At 37.8% G+C, this 16472-nt stretch overlaps 2 protein-coding genes across 2 annotated transcripts in view; one reads left to right on the forward strand and one right to left on the reverse strand.

The window, feature by feature from the left end:
- Nucleotides 1-1943, reverse strand: part of LOC138056439 (ubiquitin-conjugating enzyme E2 N-like) — a 3114-nt gene extending 1171 nt beyond the window's left edge. Inside the window, exons 1-4 of the mRNA XM_068902224.1 lie at nucleotides 1787-1943; nucleotides 1530-1631; nucleotides 1289-1433; nucleotides 433-573 (exon numbers count right to left, since the gene is read on the reverse strand). Of these exons, the coding sequence (XP_068758325.1) occupies nucleotides 433-573; nucleotides 1289-1433; nucleotides 1530-1631; nucleotides 1787-1819 (421 nt within the window). The 5' untranslated portion in view covers nucleotides 1820-1943. The remainder of the gene's footprint in view (nucleotides 1-432; nucleotides 574-1288; nucleotides 1434-1529; nucleotides 1632-1786) is intronic.
- A 40-nt stretch (nucleotides 1944-1983) lies between these two features.
- The window catches only part of LOC138056433 (acylamino-acid-releasing enzyme-like), a 28727-nt gene continuing 14238 nt past the window's right edge, over nucleotides 1984-16472 (forward strand). The window contains exons 1-15 of the mRNA XM_068902222.1: nucleotides 1984-2040; nucleotides 3483-3745; nucleotides 4472-4565; nucleotides 5288-5363; nucleotides 5935-6039; nucleotides 6707-6738; nucleotides 7394-7531; nucleotides 8244-8332; nucleotides 9422-9462; nucleotides 10341-10405; nucleotides 11895-11951; nucleotides 13104-13161; nucleotides 14308-14411; nucleotides 15340-15391; nucleotides 15516-15598. Coding sequence (XP_068758323.1) covers nucleotides 2017-2040; nucleotides 3483-3745; nucleotides 4472-4565; nucleotides 5288-5363; nucleotides 5935-6039; nucleotides 6707-6738; nucleotides 7394-7531; nucleotides 8244-8332; nucleotides 9422-9462; nucleotides 10341-10405; nucleotides 11895-11951; nucleotides 13104-13161; nucleotides 14308-14411; nucleotides 15340-15391; nucleotides 15516-15598 — 1281 coding nt within the window. The 5' untranslated portion in view covers nucleotides 1984-2016. The remainder of the gene's footprint in view (nucleotides 2041-3482; nucleotides 3746-4471; nucleotides 4566-5287; nucleotides 5364-5934; nucleotides 6040-6706; nucleotides 6739-7393; nucleotides 7532-8243; nucleotides 8333-9421; nucleotides 9463-10340; nucleotides 10406-11894; nucleotides 11952-13103; nucleotides 13162-14307; nucleotides 14412-15339; nucleotides 15392-15515; nucleotides 15599-16472) is intronic.

Genomic DNA, 16472 nt, shown 5'->3' on the forward strand with positions numbered 1-16472 from the left:
GGTTCTTTAAGGTTCCAAAGTGTTATTAAGAAAAGGGGTCAATGTACTCTTAACCCATTGATTCCCAAAAAGCCGTAGGACCCACCCTTTTGACAAGTAAAATTGTCTGGTGATAGACAGAGTAAAAATAAAAATCTTTTGGCATAAGACAGAGTAAAATCTTTTGGCATTAGACAGAGTAAAATCTTTTGAGTTTCACTCCCAGGAATAAAGGGGTTAACAACCTCTTAAAAACTATATCCCCTTTTTAAACCCATTGAACCCCCAAGAGTGAGATTTAATAGATTTTACTCTGTCTAATGCCAGACAATTTTTCTCGTCAATTTAACGGGTGGTCCAGGAAACAATGGGTTAACAACCTACAGCATACATCCACTCAAAAGCTACGTCCCCTTTAACCTACTGAACAACTAGGAGACTTAATTTTCTCACCAGTCTCAATAGCTTTGACTTCATTTTCCTTCCACTGTTCAGCAACGTCATTGGCCAATGGATCATCCGGATTTGGCGCACTGAGAAGAGCTTGAATCGACAGGAGAACTGTGCGGATCTGAAGTGCTGGGCTCCATTTATCTGTTGTTTGAAAAATAATACAATAAATGTAATAAGACTGTTTTCAAAGGTGGCTCTGGGATACTCAGCAGTATTGTGCTAAAATAATATTTTTCCCCACCGCACCCGTGAATATTGAAAAATACCTTATCATACAGTGTAATCTATCTGGACTACCAAATATTGAAAAGACAAAATTAACTGATAGTTTAAATGTAAACATGTCACTGCATACAGGAATCTTAACAATACTATAAGAAAAGACTAATACTAACAGCGTTTCCTGAACACATAATGATTTTGCCCTGAAAGGGCATCTGCAAACAGACAGTTCTACAAAACTACATGTTGAAAATTTTATGTGACAAGTTGTACCTCAAAATCTAAAAATTATTATCCATACAAAAAGTTCGCATGATGAAAAAATGAAAACAGGATAGATTTTATTATTTTTTTCAAGGGAATGAATAAAAAATCTTTGGAAAAATAGTAACTGTACTATCCAAACTTTCAATATGGAATATAATGAAAACAAACAAGTATCGCGTGACTAGTACATTTCCGAGAAAGCCTTGCCCATATTTGAAGGGCACAAAATCAAAATTATTTGAATTCGTTCTCGTTTAAGACAAAAAAGATAACCTTGGGTTAATATTTTATAAACATGTACGACTTACAAATATTAAAACGAGCGAACTTGCTGATTAAATTTTAATACATCAACCTCCAAGCTTACCTTTTAGAATATCCAGGCAGATCCGACCCAGTTTGTCTATGTTAGGATGGTAAATTTTGGTCATAAAACGGACCTTTGGGGCAGCCATTGGGTATTCCTCGGGAAGAAATAGCTCGAGATTAAATACTCCATTTTCGTAAGGCGACTACAAAAGGAAGGACAAAGAAAAATTTGAAATGTAGATAAAGAAACTTGCAAACAATCGATGCACGAACAATAAAGTTGAAAAAGTGCAACGGACCTGGCTTGGACCTTCTATGCTAACTTTGAAGTATCTTGCATTTTGTTCGCTTGGAATAGCATGTATTCCCGGCACAGGCTCGGCAAGTAGACGCTGTGTTTCCTAGAACAACAAGACATTGTCATCTTCGATCGTCCACATTGTAAACATATTCCATCGTCACATGCATTTCAGATTTCCGTGATCTCAGCCGAAAAGCGGAAAAAATGTCAACGTTTTCGTAACTGGGAAGCTCATTTAAGGTTTCATCAACTAACCTTGGTTATCCTTCTCGGCAATCCAGCGGACATTTCGACGCAAAATTGATAAAAAATTCGCTGAAAAGACTAATAAAATGTTTGACTTTCACAAGCGTCTAAGTACCGCCTTAGAATGCCGGGTAATGATGAGCCTGCGATTGCGGAGATGTTACCACTATAATCGAAAATACATGAAGTGGCTACGCCCGATGGATTTTGGCGCTGGCCGGAAACGGACTTCCTTCAAAATGGAAGCAGAATTTGGATCTGAGGTCTGTTACTCTTCCACTTTTTGTTCTCTTTTCTTCGGCTAATGAAACTGCTAACTAACTGGGAAAGGGTCCCGGGAAAGGTTCATAGAGATTTGCGAACTCAACAGGCCAAGCATTTTCATCGCAACTTAATTAGCACCAAGATTTGCGTGAGCTGTGCGTGCAAGGCTTGCAGAATTCTGTTACCAAAAGATTGGATCCCATCCCTATCTAAAGTTGGTACCGACTCTACACTTTTGAAGTGAAAAACATACCTTAAAGTATTTTGCAGGGGTCAGTTAGGAGAGGGCATTAATTACGGTAATCGAATACGTCCCTCCAAACACTGATTTGAAACAATGCCTTTACATTTGGCACGTGATTTTTTTACATTTTGTACGTTTCTTTGACCTCGGCCTGAAGTTCCCAAAGTTTGTTTGGGAGCAAAGAACGTGAGTACCTGATAGTTTATCCTTTGCATGCTATCAATACTTGAGCACTGTTGTCATGTTCTGAGGCTGATGATGATGATGATATCATTTTGGATGATCATCATTATCATTGTTCCATAAGAATATATAAGGCATAAGAATATATCACATATTGTACATGGACTCTAACCAAAGAAGGCACTTTTCTAATAAATTATAGAATTTGTTATTTAAATATTAATAGTAATGATGATAATGATCATAATAATAATTGTAATACTATTTGTAAAATGGTATAGTCACATGCGAGCCAACTAGGGCCCATTACGGCCTGATATTATCCAGGTTTCGATAGCGTTTTGAAGCAACTGGGAGAATTATTACTCCCCCCACCTCCCTAGATGGGATGATTGTCCATTGTAGGGTTACCCCAATAGTATATGGCTGGTGCCGATTTATACGCCTGGTTGATGAGAGACAGTGTGGAGTAGTCTCTTGTCTTGACAAGAAAAAACAGGATGGCAAAGCTACATGTAGGCCTCCAACCTGTGACCCTTGGAATTGAACCAGCCACCCTTGGAATCAACAGACTGGCGCATTAACCACTACACCATTGTACCTCGATCTGCAAATACTATAATACTATTGATGAAATAAAAATAGTGATAATGAATAATAATACTATATTTTTACATACCTACATGTATTGTACTGTAATTCGAATAATTATTATTAAAAGTCTGTCTGATGATCGCATAAGCGTAAAACTCAGAGTCACGGAAAAAGTCATGTCTTATTGATTAGCTCAACCTTCAGATAATTATAATGCTATCTACAATGTACCCATAGTGCTAAGCCGTTCTCAAAAGTGAGTGTTATAATAATTTTAACAACTGACTTTTTTTCTTCTAAGATTAAAATAAGTGAATTTTGAGCCTTAAGAATGCATTATAGATTGAAGTGGAGCTGTATCATGAAAACTTTTGGGGTCTCACTGCGAGATGATGGGTTAAGGTTTCTTTGTCTCGACAGGTATTTGTGGATAAAGCAGTGGCAGTCTACCGAGAATTTGCTAAGACCGGCTCTGTAGTCAATGCAAAGGTTTCTTTCCTTAGTCAGGATAATGATAAGTCAGGATCAGCAGAGCTGAACATTGTTTCCAGTTGGTCTCAGCGGGATCTGGAGAGAAATGAAAATCGTACTTTTCAAAGAAGCCATGTTACAAGTTACGATGCCACCACAAAGTCGTTTACTAATATTAGAGAGCTGTCATTTCCTGTGGAAGTTCAAAACTTGTAAGTTTATCCTTTAACTTTTGCTAACCTCAGGTTGTTGCTCATGATGTATTAATGTAAGACTACGATGACGATTACAGTGTAATAAAAAATGAGGCTGGAGGCTACCATACATTTGTAGGTGTTTACCTTGTCAAATTGTCTGGTAACTGTCTGTGATTTCATGAAATGTGCAGCTTACATGTATGTCCCTTTTTCGTTTTCCCATTGAATTACATAATTACACTAACGAAGGGCCAGTTTATACATTGCATTAATTTTAATTTAGTTGGCAAAGGCCAAGAAGTGTATTTTGTAGTTGACCAGTCTCCTCATCCAAGGGCTAATAATAATTATTTATTGACTCTTGATCTTTGTATGTACACTCAGATATCTAAAACGTTTTAAAAAAGACAAGTAGAACATTAATCTAGAAGTTGACACCTACAGCTGTACTCTTGACAGTGAACATTAAGAATTCCTTATTGATAAATGTTAGATGGGAGCAGTCATGGAAAATGTTTAAAAAATAATTTTTGAAAGGATGAATAAGCAGTGGGTACACATGCAACTAGGGAAGTATTTACTGTATTGTAGATTTCATGTACATTGTATAACAAAAATTTATAAAAATTAATATGATCTATTGAATATACCGTAAATCATTTCAACCCCTTAGGAAAAATAATATGGAAGTGTGTGAATTTAAAGATTTGACAGTTCACTAATTCACACATTTTTTGTTAGACAATTATGCACTGTATCAGCAACTGGGAAAATCCAAGCCATAGTACGAAATGTTCCAGGAAGCAAAGGTCAAGAAGACAAACAATTTTTAGAGGTACTGTACTGCGTAAAGATGACAAAGGGTTTTTTAAATTCCCTTTTATGGCAATCTTTTATAGAAATGGAAAGTGGCCCAAACATTGAAACTGTTTTGCAATTTAAAGGATTGTTAACGAGCTAAAACCATTGCCGATGTCTCCGACAATACAAATTTGAGTTTTCTCATGTCAGGAATGATCCCTGATATTATTCGCAAAAGTTTGGGACATGTCGGGAAAATAGAAACCCCTCCGATTTCCCCAATTATTTTGTTCCCAACTATTCCAGATTATCAGGGATGTTTACAATAATTATTCATGGTTTTCATTTAAGTCAGCAAAATCTGGGATGGTTGGGAAACTGCGAAATCCCAGATCGATTGGGATTTTCCTGACATATGGAAAAAATTGGCTTTAATTAAGATAGATCAAGATAAGTGTTTTCCTCCCCAAGGAGCTAGCCTCGGGGCAATGAGTAATCCCAATTTTAAGAATCTTTAGTTCATAAATGAGCTCATTATAATTGTTCATTGACAAGTAATCAAAGATTTAGAGAAAGTGGCATTTGTTAGGTTAAAAAAAAGGTGGCTTCAATTTGAAGAGAGTGAAGCAGTCTTTCATTCTTTGAAACAGTCCAATCCGAACTTAATATGTGATTAATGCAAAACATTTGTGGTACAGTTGGTGTCAACCTCAATGTTGGAATTAATATTTCATGTATTGCCTGTGTGTTGTTTAGATTTGGTCCACAAGTCACTTGTTAAAAAGCATTGATGTACAAGTTTGTGAAAAGCATGGAAAGATCTATGAAGATTGTAAGTTTTTTGTTTGTGTTATGTACCTTCAATAATATAATAATAATAATAAATTAATACCGAGTTAGAGGGCTGTCCTGATTTGTTAAGGCTCAGGGTATAATATTGTCTGCAATTTCTGTACTCTGGTCACCTGGGAAAAATTATCTAACCCATTCACACCTCAAATGTCCTAGGACAGCCCGATTGACTAGTAAAATTGTCTGGTGTTAGACAGTAAAATCTATCAACTGTCACTCTCAGGGGTCAATGGGTTTTTAAGGTGCTGAGAAAGGAATTTAGAAGAAGAATGTACATGTAAGTTACAACTCTAGATCTGTCAATCAAGCATCAAAATTTCATATTGATTTTAGCTGGCCATACTATAGAATGCAGCTTGCTGCTTTGGATATTCTTAGCATACCAGTGTAGGAAGGAAAATAAAGGTTTTTTTGTGTTTTGTTTTTCTTTGTTTCATGCACATGCAGACTATCTGAGACATGTACAGTGTCTTGTAGTGTATTAAAAAATATATAATTATTATTTGTTACAAATGCATTATAAAAGTTTAGTTTCTGTTGATTTTTGGCAGTTCAGTTTGGTTGTCTGGCCTGGTCATCATCTGAACAGTTCTTATTATATGTGGCAGAGAAGAAATTGCCCAAAGCTGTTTCTTACTTTGAACGGCAAAAAACAGGTAAACCTGTCAGGCAACTATGTGATTGTATATCTTCATCAGACTGTTTCATTCACATTTATTGTTTCAGTACACTGTAATTTGGTGGGTAAGAAAATCGCAAGTAACATGTACACAAACCATGACAACGAAAAAAGGATCTAAAATGACTTTGACTGTAAGAATTTCAGACAGTAGGATAGCTAGGATCTTCTCAAAGGATTACCTCAATGATCAATCTGAAAGAATCTATGTACAGAATAAAACAATGCTATCTTCTTGGGTCTGCACTGATTAGTTAATAAATTTAAGGACAAAAAATTTTAGAAACGTACAGGTGACATTGGTCGCTTTTTGTCATGCCATCTTCCAAGTGATTTCTTTCCACATACTACAAGGCAGGGAACCCAAGGAAGCACAGGCAAGCCAATGATTGGCGTGCTGCTTTCCTGGGTGCTTGCAGGAACTATACTGTATGTAAATAAAACGAAAGTTAATTTTTGCAGTTAAAAACCATGTACAATCTTCGACGACTTAAACCCTCACACAAGGACAAAAAGTCAAATATATTTTCTTCTTCTACAAATGGCTTGTACGTACCATTTTACATGTTTAGCAAATATTGTGTCATATGAAATCAGTTATTATTTATAGTTGATTCATATTTAAGTGCCTTATTTTTCCTTAGATGCCCCTTCTGACAAACCAGCTCCAAAAAAGGTAATGACAACTATATATATATACATGTACCAGCACTGTTTTATCTGCCAGTGGAAATTAGAGTAATCCTCAAATTTATAAATTGTTTACATTGTATGAGCAGCCTGCATGAAGTTGTCTTATGGGGACTTTTAATTGATTTTTCTCTTTTTGGCATTTCATCAAAAACTTGAAAGTCAGAAATTTTTCCTCAAACATGGAAGTTGTATTATTGTCAGACCTTCAATGCAGATAACAACCCGTTCCATTTCATCTTATCCGCCAATCTTTTTTTTAATAAGAACTAAATCCTGAGCCAGCTAGTTAGCATAGTCAATGTTAATTTTATTAAAATTATTGTCCTGTTGGAGCCACCTGAATTTTTTAGGTACAAGTCTAAAAGAGACAAACTATAATTGCTTAAATTGTCCAGATGAGTGCGAAGGTCATTTCTCACTTTCATTAATTTTATGAAAAGTTTCATAATGTAAAAACCATTTAATAATTATCGAATTGAACCATTCCAAGATGCCATTCCATTCAATGAACACAAAACAAGATACATTGGTTTTGAGCTCAATCCATGCCAAAAAACTTTTACAATATGATGCATGAGGTCAAGAGACCAAAAACTGGTTTGTGTGGATCGTGGACTATCATTAAATTTTGTTTTTAGGGAGCACAATTCGATTTTAAGGATGACTGGGGTGAGCAGTTGGTATCCAAGAGTTGTCCCGTTCTTGTCATATACGATGTGATAACTGACGAGATAAGAGTATTAGATAATGTGCCAGACTATTTATCAGCTGGTCAGGTTGGTAGAAAAATCTTCATTTTCTTTAATAGCCAGAAGGAACATAATGTATTATTTCATGTACCTGAATTGTCTTTTTTGAGACCTGGATTATCTGAGAGAAGACCAAATGGCCAGCATTGCCTTTGTAATCCAGTTTTACTGGGGATAACTTTCCTTATAAGCCTGGGAATAGAGTCACAAATAAAACTGCATGTAGGATAATGAGTGTGGACCAACAATAATAAATTATTGTTAATTATTATTGTTTGGGCCAGGGGATTTATATAAATTTAATAATAATAATAATAATAATAATAATAATAGTTTGTTGATATCCCTCCCTTCTCTGGGAAAGGGTAGTGATGCCAGATTGAATTAAGTCATCATCATAGTGACAGTTTGGCAGAACGATGCGTAGGGCCCTTTTTTGTACAGATTCTATAGCGTCATCTAAGCACTTTGGAAGGGCTGCCCAAACAGGGCAGGCATATTCTACTACAGATCGTACAATGCTACAGTACACTTGCACTAGCTGCATGATTATTGATAGTGAGGCCACTTTTTTTAAGCATGCACAGTGCGTAAAAACGCTTATTGGCCTTTTTGACTATGTGCTCTATGTGAATGTTCCATGAAAGATCTTCAGAGCTTATAGGCACCTCCTGCATTCTTCCCCTAGATCCGCCCCTGGCATGTATTGAATAGAACTTTGTCTTCATCTCTTCTTTAGGCCTGTTGGGGACCAGATGACAGCATTGTATTTGTGGGTTGGTTCCATGAGCCATATAGACTTGGTCTGATCTATTGTCCCATGAGAAAGTGAGCATGCTCAAAAATCTTGTGTTTTAAATTTATCAGTTGGGATTTGTGACTATACTTAATTTACTGATTTGCCTGAGATCTAGGCAGAGTTTTCGTAGATTTTCCTGCAGAAAAGTTTTAATGAATACAACTAAACAACAGAGAAATTTTGTTCTTATGCCAAGTTTTATGTGATGAAAGAATGAAAAGCCCAAACTGAGATCCGAAGTGTCTGCCTTCTGAAAGAAGATGGCACGAGGCTTCATTTGAATGGTTGTGAAGGCAGGAGCCCATCTGGAGCGTGCAACTTCCATACAGCGTCTGTGGTTTATTTTTAGACTAGCCCTTCCCGCGAATTAGGTAAAAAAACAAAGGCAGTTCCGGTTCGGTGACCCTATGACGTCAGCTTAATTTCTTGTAATTGGTCATCGGGCTCCTGTGGGAGTCTCATTCATGGGAAATTCAATCTAAAAATGAATAGGGTCTGTGAAAACGCCGTTACATGAACAGTAGAGTTGTAGGCTCTGGGTCATGGGTTCCTGGTGGAGGTAATCATTACTTTGTAATAAATTATACAATAAAATAATAAATAATAATAAATTTAAATGTTATTACATTAATATTAATAATAATAATTTTATTATTAGTGCACTATATAAATAATGCAAAGTATAATTATTATTACTATAATTATAATAATAATAATAATAATAATAATAATAATTATTATTATTATTATTATTGTTATTAGAGCGGTTTTCAATTGAGTGTTGAAAGTAATTAGATAATTACTCTGGTTTATGATTAGTTCACTCAGTGATTGGTTCAAAGTTCTGGCGCCAAGTTTTCCAACCAATCAGAAGTGAAACCAAAACCAATTGTGGCTCGCGCGTGCACATTTTTCCACGCTTTGCGTCGGCTACATTTTGTTTTATTTTATTTTATTAACTTTGCCAGTCAAGCTGACAGAGCGCCACAACAGCTTGCGCCAATTACTGTGGCCCCTTTTTTACCCTCCCAACCATGATACACAACACCCGGGGGTTCAGTTTGCTTGCATAAGATATTGTATTTTCTGATATCAATCTTGCCTTGTGTCCCACACAGGAATGCATTATATTCTCTGTCCCTGGATGGGAACACTCTCGGTACGTGTATTTTGCCATTATCCTGAAAGACTCTTTACCTGATACACCGTATGTGATAGACAAAAGTGCTTGTTGTCTAACGTATCCCCTGCAGTATTTACTCCATATATAATTTGTTCTTGCTAGATATATGCATTGGGTCTCAAGACTAGTGTTATTACATTTTGTAATTGTAAGCTCGTCATAGGCAAACCTTTGGTTAGTGGACAAAGATTTTTCCGCAACACAATTTTATTTTCCCGTCAGTTTCGAAATAACATTTCGTTGCCTGTGGCTTGTATTAATGTAAAAAAATTGTAATGGATTAATTTTTGAAACTTTGGGTAATGTCTCTTGGACTTATTAAGCCAAAAGCAACTTTGTTCCTCTGAATTAAAAATAATTTTAGAGATGAGCGGAAATGGGTTGGTGGGATTCTGGGAGAGAGTAGAAATATTCTTTGTTGCTGAACTGATGTCAATATGAGTGCATTCATGATTGTCTGTATGGGTGGGTAATATTATTCCGCTATTATTGTGACTTTGATTTGTGGACACGTCGTTTTAAAGACCAAGTTATTTTTAGATTGATTTTCTTGCAAAACCAGACCTTTTCAGCTAATCACAAGCCTTGGATGAAAATTATTACCCATGTGATTGAGAATGGTGACTGGTGAAAGCCAAATCTTATTAAGGAACTCGTCTAAAAATAGCTAATCTCCTTCGCAGCCGTTTTTAGGCTGGTGAGGGAGGAGCCCAAAAGACGGCTGCGAAAGCGGCATTTGAACAGGGTTAGGGTGTCATTTGACCCGAATAGCCCTTTCAGTTGGTTCCCGTGGAAATGCTAAGTGAATTTTACAATTAATGAAAATTAATAGTATTTTTCTTCTGGGAGTTTAGAACAACTCAGCGACATCAAATATGCAGTGCACTCACCTCGCTTCAACCACAGCAAGGACAAGCTGGTGAGGCCAGCAAGATTGCATATCATCTTGCATGATTGATTTATTGATAAATTGATTGATTGATTGATTGATGGATGACGGGTGTCAATAGGGCCCAATTTCTAACGTGGTTCGTGATCTCGTTAACAGCCATTCAATTAGGAGATTTTCGGAACTATTCTATTCGTTCTGCACTTTTAAGGACAACAGTCGTTACTCTATACCGTGTTTTGAGAGCAATACCGCAAAAGCATTCCAATATCTTGTTCATGCACTGTCTCGCCAAAGACTGACCCTTATACATGTAGTTGGAATCTTCCTTAAAATAATCGAGCAGAAATATATTTTATTTAGGACAAAAATCATTTCCCGCACTTTTTACAGTATAGTTATTTCTATATTTAAATAAATAAATTTATCTATTTGTGCATTTCTAACTGTTCACAGCCTAACCAATGATATTTGACTTTTATTTAGGCCCATTTACACAATTACACCATTTTTGTGTCAGGAAAATTGCTTCAAATTCCAAACGAAATAGAAATCGTTGCAATATTGCGGTGCCAAATCGAAATGAACTCGCGCTGTAAAATCTCACCTTGTTTACAAGTGCGATTTAAATTGCATCCGGTTTCTGTCACGTCCAGGTAGATTTTATAGATCAATTCTGTGCTTCTCTGTGCTTCTCTTTGCTCACTTCCATTGCAAGGACTGGTGACTAAACACACATCTGTAGAAAAAACCCCAAGGGGAAGGACATCAATGAAGGAAACGCTGACCAAAATGTCACTTGAGAACAAAATATTTTCGTCGTAACCAACTATATTATGTTAATTGCATCTTACACATCTGGGGCTCGTTTCTCGAAAGTCCCGAAAACTCTTCGGGCCCGAAAAGCCATTTGTGAAACTGCCAACCCCTTTTTTTGAAAGGCGACATTTTAACATGTTTTCAAGCTAACTAAAAGAAATATGTCTGTGAAGTTTGACGACTTAAATCCTCTCCGCTCTTGAGATACAAAAGGAATTGTGACACCCGAAAATGCCCCGAAAAGTTTCGGGACTTTCGAGAAACGGGCCGGGGGCCCGGGTTTTTCGAAGCATGTTTAGCGCTAACCACTGTTGTACCATGGAAACCTCAGTATAGGTTTTGGTACTTCTTAACCAACGGTTAGCACTAATCCGGCTTCGAGCAACCGGCCCCAGAGGGCTGGCTGTTTAGAACCTAAGGCATGTTACGTTGAAGTATTTTAGCACTGAGTTTGACTATTTCCGATTTCCAAAAATGTGCCAGCTTTGTCAGCGGTGAAATTTTTTTTCGTACAGTATACGAGTTTATTAAATTCGACTCGGAAGATTTGCAGTGTTTAAAACGGAGCTTATGGCAATGGCGAGTTTCAAAATTTCAGTCTTGTTACATAGAACATCTTAATGATTAATCAGAACGTCAGAGGATCGACTCTTGCTTGGAGCACCCTCAAGTCGTCATCTCTTCCTTTCCTTTATTGCAGATCTACTTTGCCCAGGATGTTGGAGGCACACATAATAAATGTGGAAGGTTGATGCAGGTTTGTGAACGCTGTAGTTAAATCTCAATTTTAGCCAAAGGGGTAGAAAGTATAGCGGATGTTCTCGCACCTTTCAAAACAAAAGTACACGCGTCAAGGAGCCCGCAAACGGGGAAATAATGTTGCGGAAACAAAATTTGCTTCGCCCGAAGCAAAAATGTTTCTGAATTTGTCCAGAAACATTTTGCTTCCTCAGCAAATGTTTCCTGGTTTGCGCGCCGAGGAAACATTTCGGGAAACAATGTTTCCGCAACATTGTTTTCTCGTTTACGGGCGCCTTTTGAATAAGCGACTTCCTGGCCTGCGTTATTAGATTCATAGTCCTTTGCACGGTCTTCATATAACCGCATGAAGTGTCCCCTTAAACCCAAGTACGTTGTGTATTGTTTGATCGACGTTTATCATATGTGGCGGGATGCTCCAAACCTCAGACTCGTAATTGTTATCGATTTTACTCTTTACTGCGAAATGAAAGTGGAAACGCCGAGCTTTTCCACAAATTAAGAACGCAGCATTGCGTCAGAGGCCAAAATGTCGCGTAAAACTGAGTGAAGGTTTCACTAGCACCAAGCCAGCATCATCTAACCTGGGAAAAATAATGTAGAGTGCTCAAACACCAACCCTACTTAGCACCACGGGTTTTTTTTTTTTTTTTTGGAAACTTATTCCATGATCGTCATAAACCACGAACCGTTTGATTAGGATACCAAGGGCTAAAGCAGACACATCTGTTGTATCAGAGTGAGCGTTAGCCCTACTGATGGAAATGGGCCCACACAAGGACAGAGAAAAACTCTGACCAGGGTGGGAATTGAACCCATTAGTGGTGCTAACGCTCACATGGTTCATATGGGGTAGAAACATAGCACTTCACATTACATTCTAATCAGTTAAGTCTGTTCAAATATAAGTGCTACACGGCCAACGTTTGCAAAAACGTAATCCTTCCTTGTACATCTGTTGTATGTTTACGAGGGAATTTTCATTTCAAAACGATGGTTTTTCACTGCATGTTAGAAGCTTCGCTTCTTTTTTCGCGTGTATCCCGTATCAGACTGAGTCCATCGAGAAAAAATTTCAAAGACAAAAGCCGAAAACGTTCATTGTTAGGGATGTCGATTGATTAATCTTGTATATTTTGTACCTTTTTAGTACGACTGGAAAACCAAAAGCACTTCAACTATTGTTGACGTCGTGGACATCCCTGAAAGTAAGAAAGTTGTCTTCACTCGTAATTTCAGTTATCTGCACATCCTTAACTTGACCCAGAGTGAAAAAGCCTGCGCAGAAATACCGAATTAAATACAGCTGTACAGTAAGACGCGTTTTCATTGAATGGATTACTGCGCCTTTCAATAACATGCGGACTCTTAAATTCAAAGGTCAACCGACAAATGAGTTTTTCACTACCGTCAATCAAATGTTTGGCGGCTCCTCCCAGCTTCCGACTTTGTTGACTGAACTGGGCTCAACGATGTGATTTGATTATTACGCACTCGACAGTAGTCGGAAGCTCGGAGGAGCCGCCGAACGTTTGATTGACGGTAGCGAAAAACGCATTTGTCGTTTGACCTTTGAATTTAAGAGTCCACATGTTATTGAAAGGCGCAGTAAACCAGATTCGAAGGGATCACGTTGACCAATCAGAACTAACGCAAACAATCAGTTAAAGCAATCACAAAGCAAAGAGAAATTCTCGCGGCCGGCGCTAAAGCGCGGGAAAACACTTGCGAGCAAGTGCATTTGCCTTTGATTGGCTGAAAATGGGCGGGAGATATGTTAAACCAATCGCTACGCGTCATTTACGCAAAACCTTTCTATGGTAAACCGGCGTCTCAATTTCATTGACATTGCTGGTTTGACGTTTCGTTGTATTTCAAAAGATAACTGTTGTAAAACAGAAAAGTTGGAGTTTCTACGAGGACCTCGGAATTTGTTTTTAGTGGTTCCCTGACCCGAATCCAAGTTTTTCCGTTCACGGTGAATTAGCAACCTGATTTGACGAAATCTAAGCTAACCGGTGTATGCCTTGGATAACGTAAATACACAACGAAGTTCTTAAACGCAAACTTGCAATTTTAAATGATGTTTTTGTTAACATATCCGGCGGAAATATCAGCTGTTTCGCTCTCACATCCACCTGGAACATTTTCAGATCGTCCTGTGTTAAAAACGTGATGACAAGTGGTTGAAAATCTTAGTCGTTTCGTTTCGGAAACCAAACGGTTTTGAAATGAAACCATCGTTCCTTATTCGTGATTCTAGGAAATTCTGTCTTCGAATTTGTTGCTGATGTTACACTTGGTTTGCCATAACTTTAGGGGTACTAAAATTTCTCATGCTTATCATGTTTCAGGAGGTGGATTTCCTGGCATCTACCTTCCTCGGTTGTTTTCAGACCGTAATTGGACGGAAGATGGGAAAAGCCTCGCCTTCACCACTGCATGGAGGAGTTACCAGGCTAGTTATGCATGAATTTTTTCCTAAATGATTGAGATTAGCGAATGCGTTGGGGTTACTGTGTTCATGCAAACTTTTCGCTTGGTTTTTTGTGGGTTGTGAAAAAACTAGTTAGGTTGCTTGTTTTTGCACTACCACGCGATACATTTTCATCCATACCAGTATCGGCGGTGAACTTATACAAGGCCATTTCATTCGAAATATGTCGAGGACATTTGTCTGAAAAGAATACCATAATACTCTTTGTTTGTCCCTCCAAATTTTTGCATAAGCATTGTTTTTGTTTTCTCTTGGGACTTACAATGGAAACAATGCTTGTTCAAAATTTTGTCGCGACAAACAAAGAGTATTATGGTATTTTTGATACTGGTTAATTCGAACGCTGTTTGTGACAAGTTTTATAAACATGCAAACGAGGCAAATGTTTGCGCGGGAAAATTTGAGCAGGCCGCCATTGGTTTTATTTTCCAATTGTAGAAGTGGCATGGCACTTTTGGCCAATCAGAAAACGAGCTAGTTAGTGCTGAGCTTAAGCTAATGGAGAAATTATCGGTTATTGTGTTCGTTAAAAAAAGCTGCAAAATTAATCATTAATCATTTAGGGTGCAGGGATGGCGCAGTGGTGAGAGCACCAATGTGGCCCGGGTTCGATTCCCAGACTCGGCGTCATATGTGGGTTGAGTTTGTTGGTTCTCTACCGTGCACCGAGAGGTTTTTCTCCGGGTACTCCGGTTTTCCCTCTCCTCAAAAACCAACATTTGACTTGATTTGCGTTAATTGTTAATTTCAGTTGACAGTGTCCCGAGTTAGCGCTCCACCGCTAGAACGACGAGACACTTAAATAAATTTCCTTTCCTTTCCTTTTCCCGGTAGAATAAGAAACATGCGAAAAAACAAATGTGAGTTTTTTTATCTATTCATTTTTCAGAAAATTATTCTGGTTAATTGCAACGACAAGTCAGTGAAGGTCCTAACTACAAGTGAGCAATGTTTTCTGTTATTTTGAGTCTGTTGCACAGACTTGGTCTACCTTTCAAAATGCTACGCTTTTTTTTTTTTGCCTCAGTGACTGAGCTTGTTTCTTGTTTTCATTTTGTATTGTAGCACCCGGCTGCTGGACTCTTCTCGATGTCACCAAAAACATAGTGTTAGCACAATTCTCGACACCGAACTCCGCTCCTAAACTTGTAAGTTGTTTGGTCAAAGGTCTACACAAAGAGGAAAGGTGCCAATTCTTTCTATCGCTCAAACTGGCGTTTCTCTTTTATTCAAACTTACATGGCTTGGTTTGGGTTGAAGTGTCTATCACCTCAGAAACCCCTTTCGCCTCAACAATTCTCTGCATTTGCCTGACACTACTTTTTTGGTTCGCCATAGGCTCTCTCCTTGAAAGTCATTGCTTTAGACTGAGGCTCCCAAAAAGCGGAAGACTGGTTGTAATTTGACCAAAGACCGCGTATTGAAGAGGAATGGGTTTAATACCTGGTTGACGTCACAGAAACAGTGATACAAAGTAATTTGTAACGTCAACCCGGAATCGAACCCATTCCCCCTCATTGCTCGGTTGTGGATCAAACTATTACCACTTTTTCCGCCTTTCAAAGGAAATAAAAAAGTGAATTTTCAATTAAAAGGTTCTACAAGCAACACCATATATTTCGGACGATTTCGGAGAATAATGAAAAAGGAAAAGCTTGTTGAGCTGATAGGCACTTTAATTAAGGCAGTGGCAATTTTCGAAGAAAACACTTTTCTTAACATTTTTGGTCGAAACAAGGTTACGACTGGGAACAGTCGTTACCAGTCTTCTCCTCATTGATCACTTGAAAGCGAGGCTGAGTAAAAATGCCCTCAAAAACGACTTCTGTTTATATCCAGGTCCAATCAGGTGAAGAGCTAAATCAACTAAAAACGCGTTTTTACCCACTAAAAAGAAAAACTCACCAACCAAAAACCTTGGGTACAGGTCTCTTGTTCTCCAAAATCGTGCATTTTAGACGATCAATAAGGATTAAATTAAGCGGTTTAATGTCAGAGTAAAAATAATGGAGAGATTTAGCA

Source organism: Montipora capricornis, chromosome 7 (assembly GCF_036669925.1).
Source record: "Montipora capricornis isolate CH-2021 chromosome 7, ASM3666992v2, whole genome shotgun sequence".
In the NCBI taxonomy this organism is placed as follows: Eukaryota; Metazoa; Cnidaria; class Anthozoa; order Scleractinia; family Acroporidae; genus Montipora; species Montipora capricornis.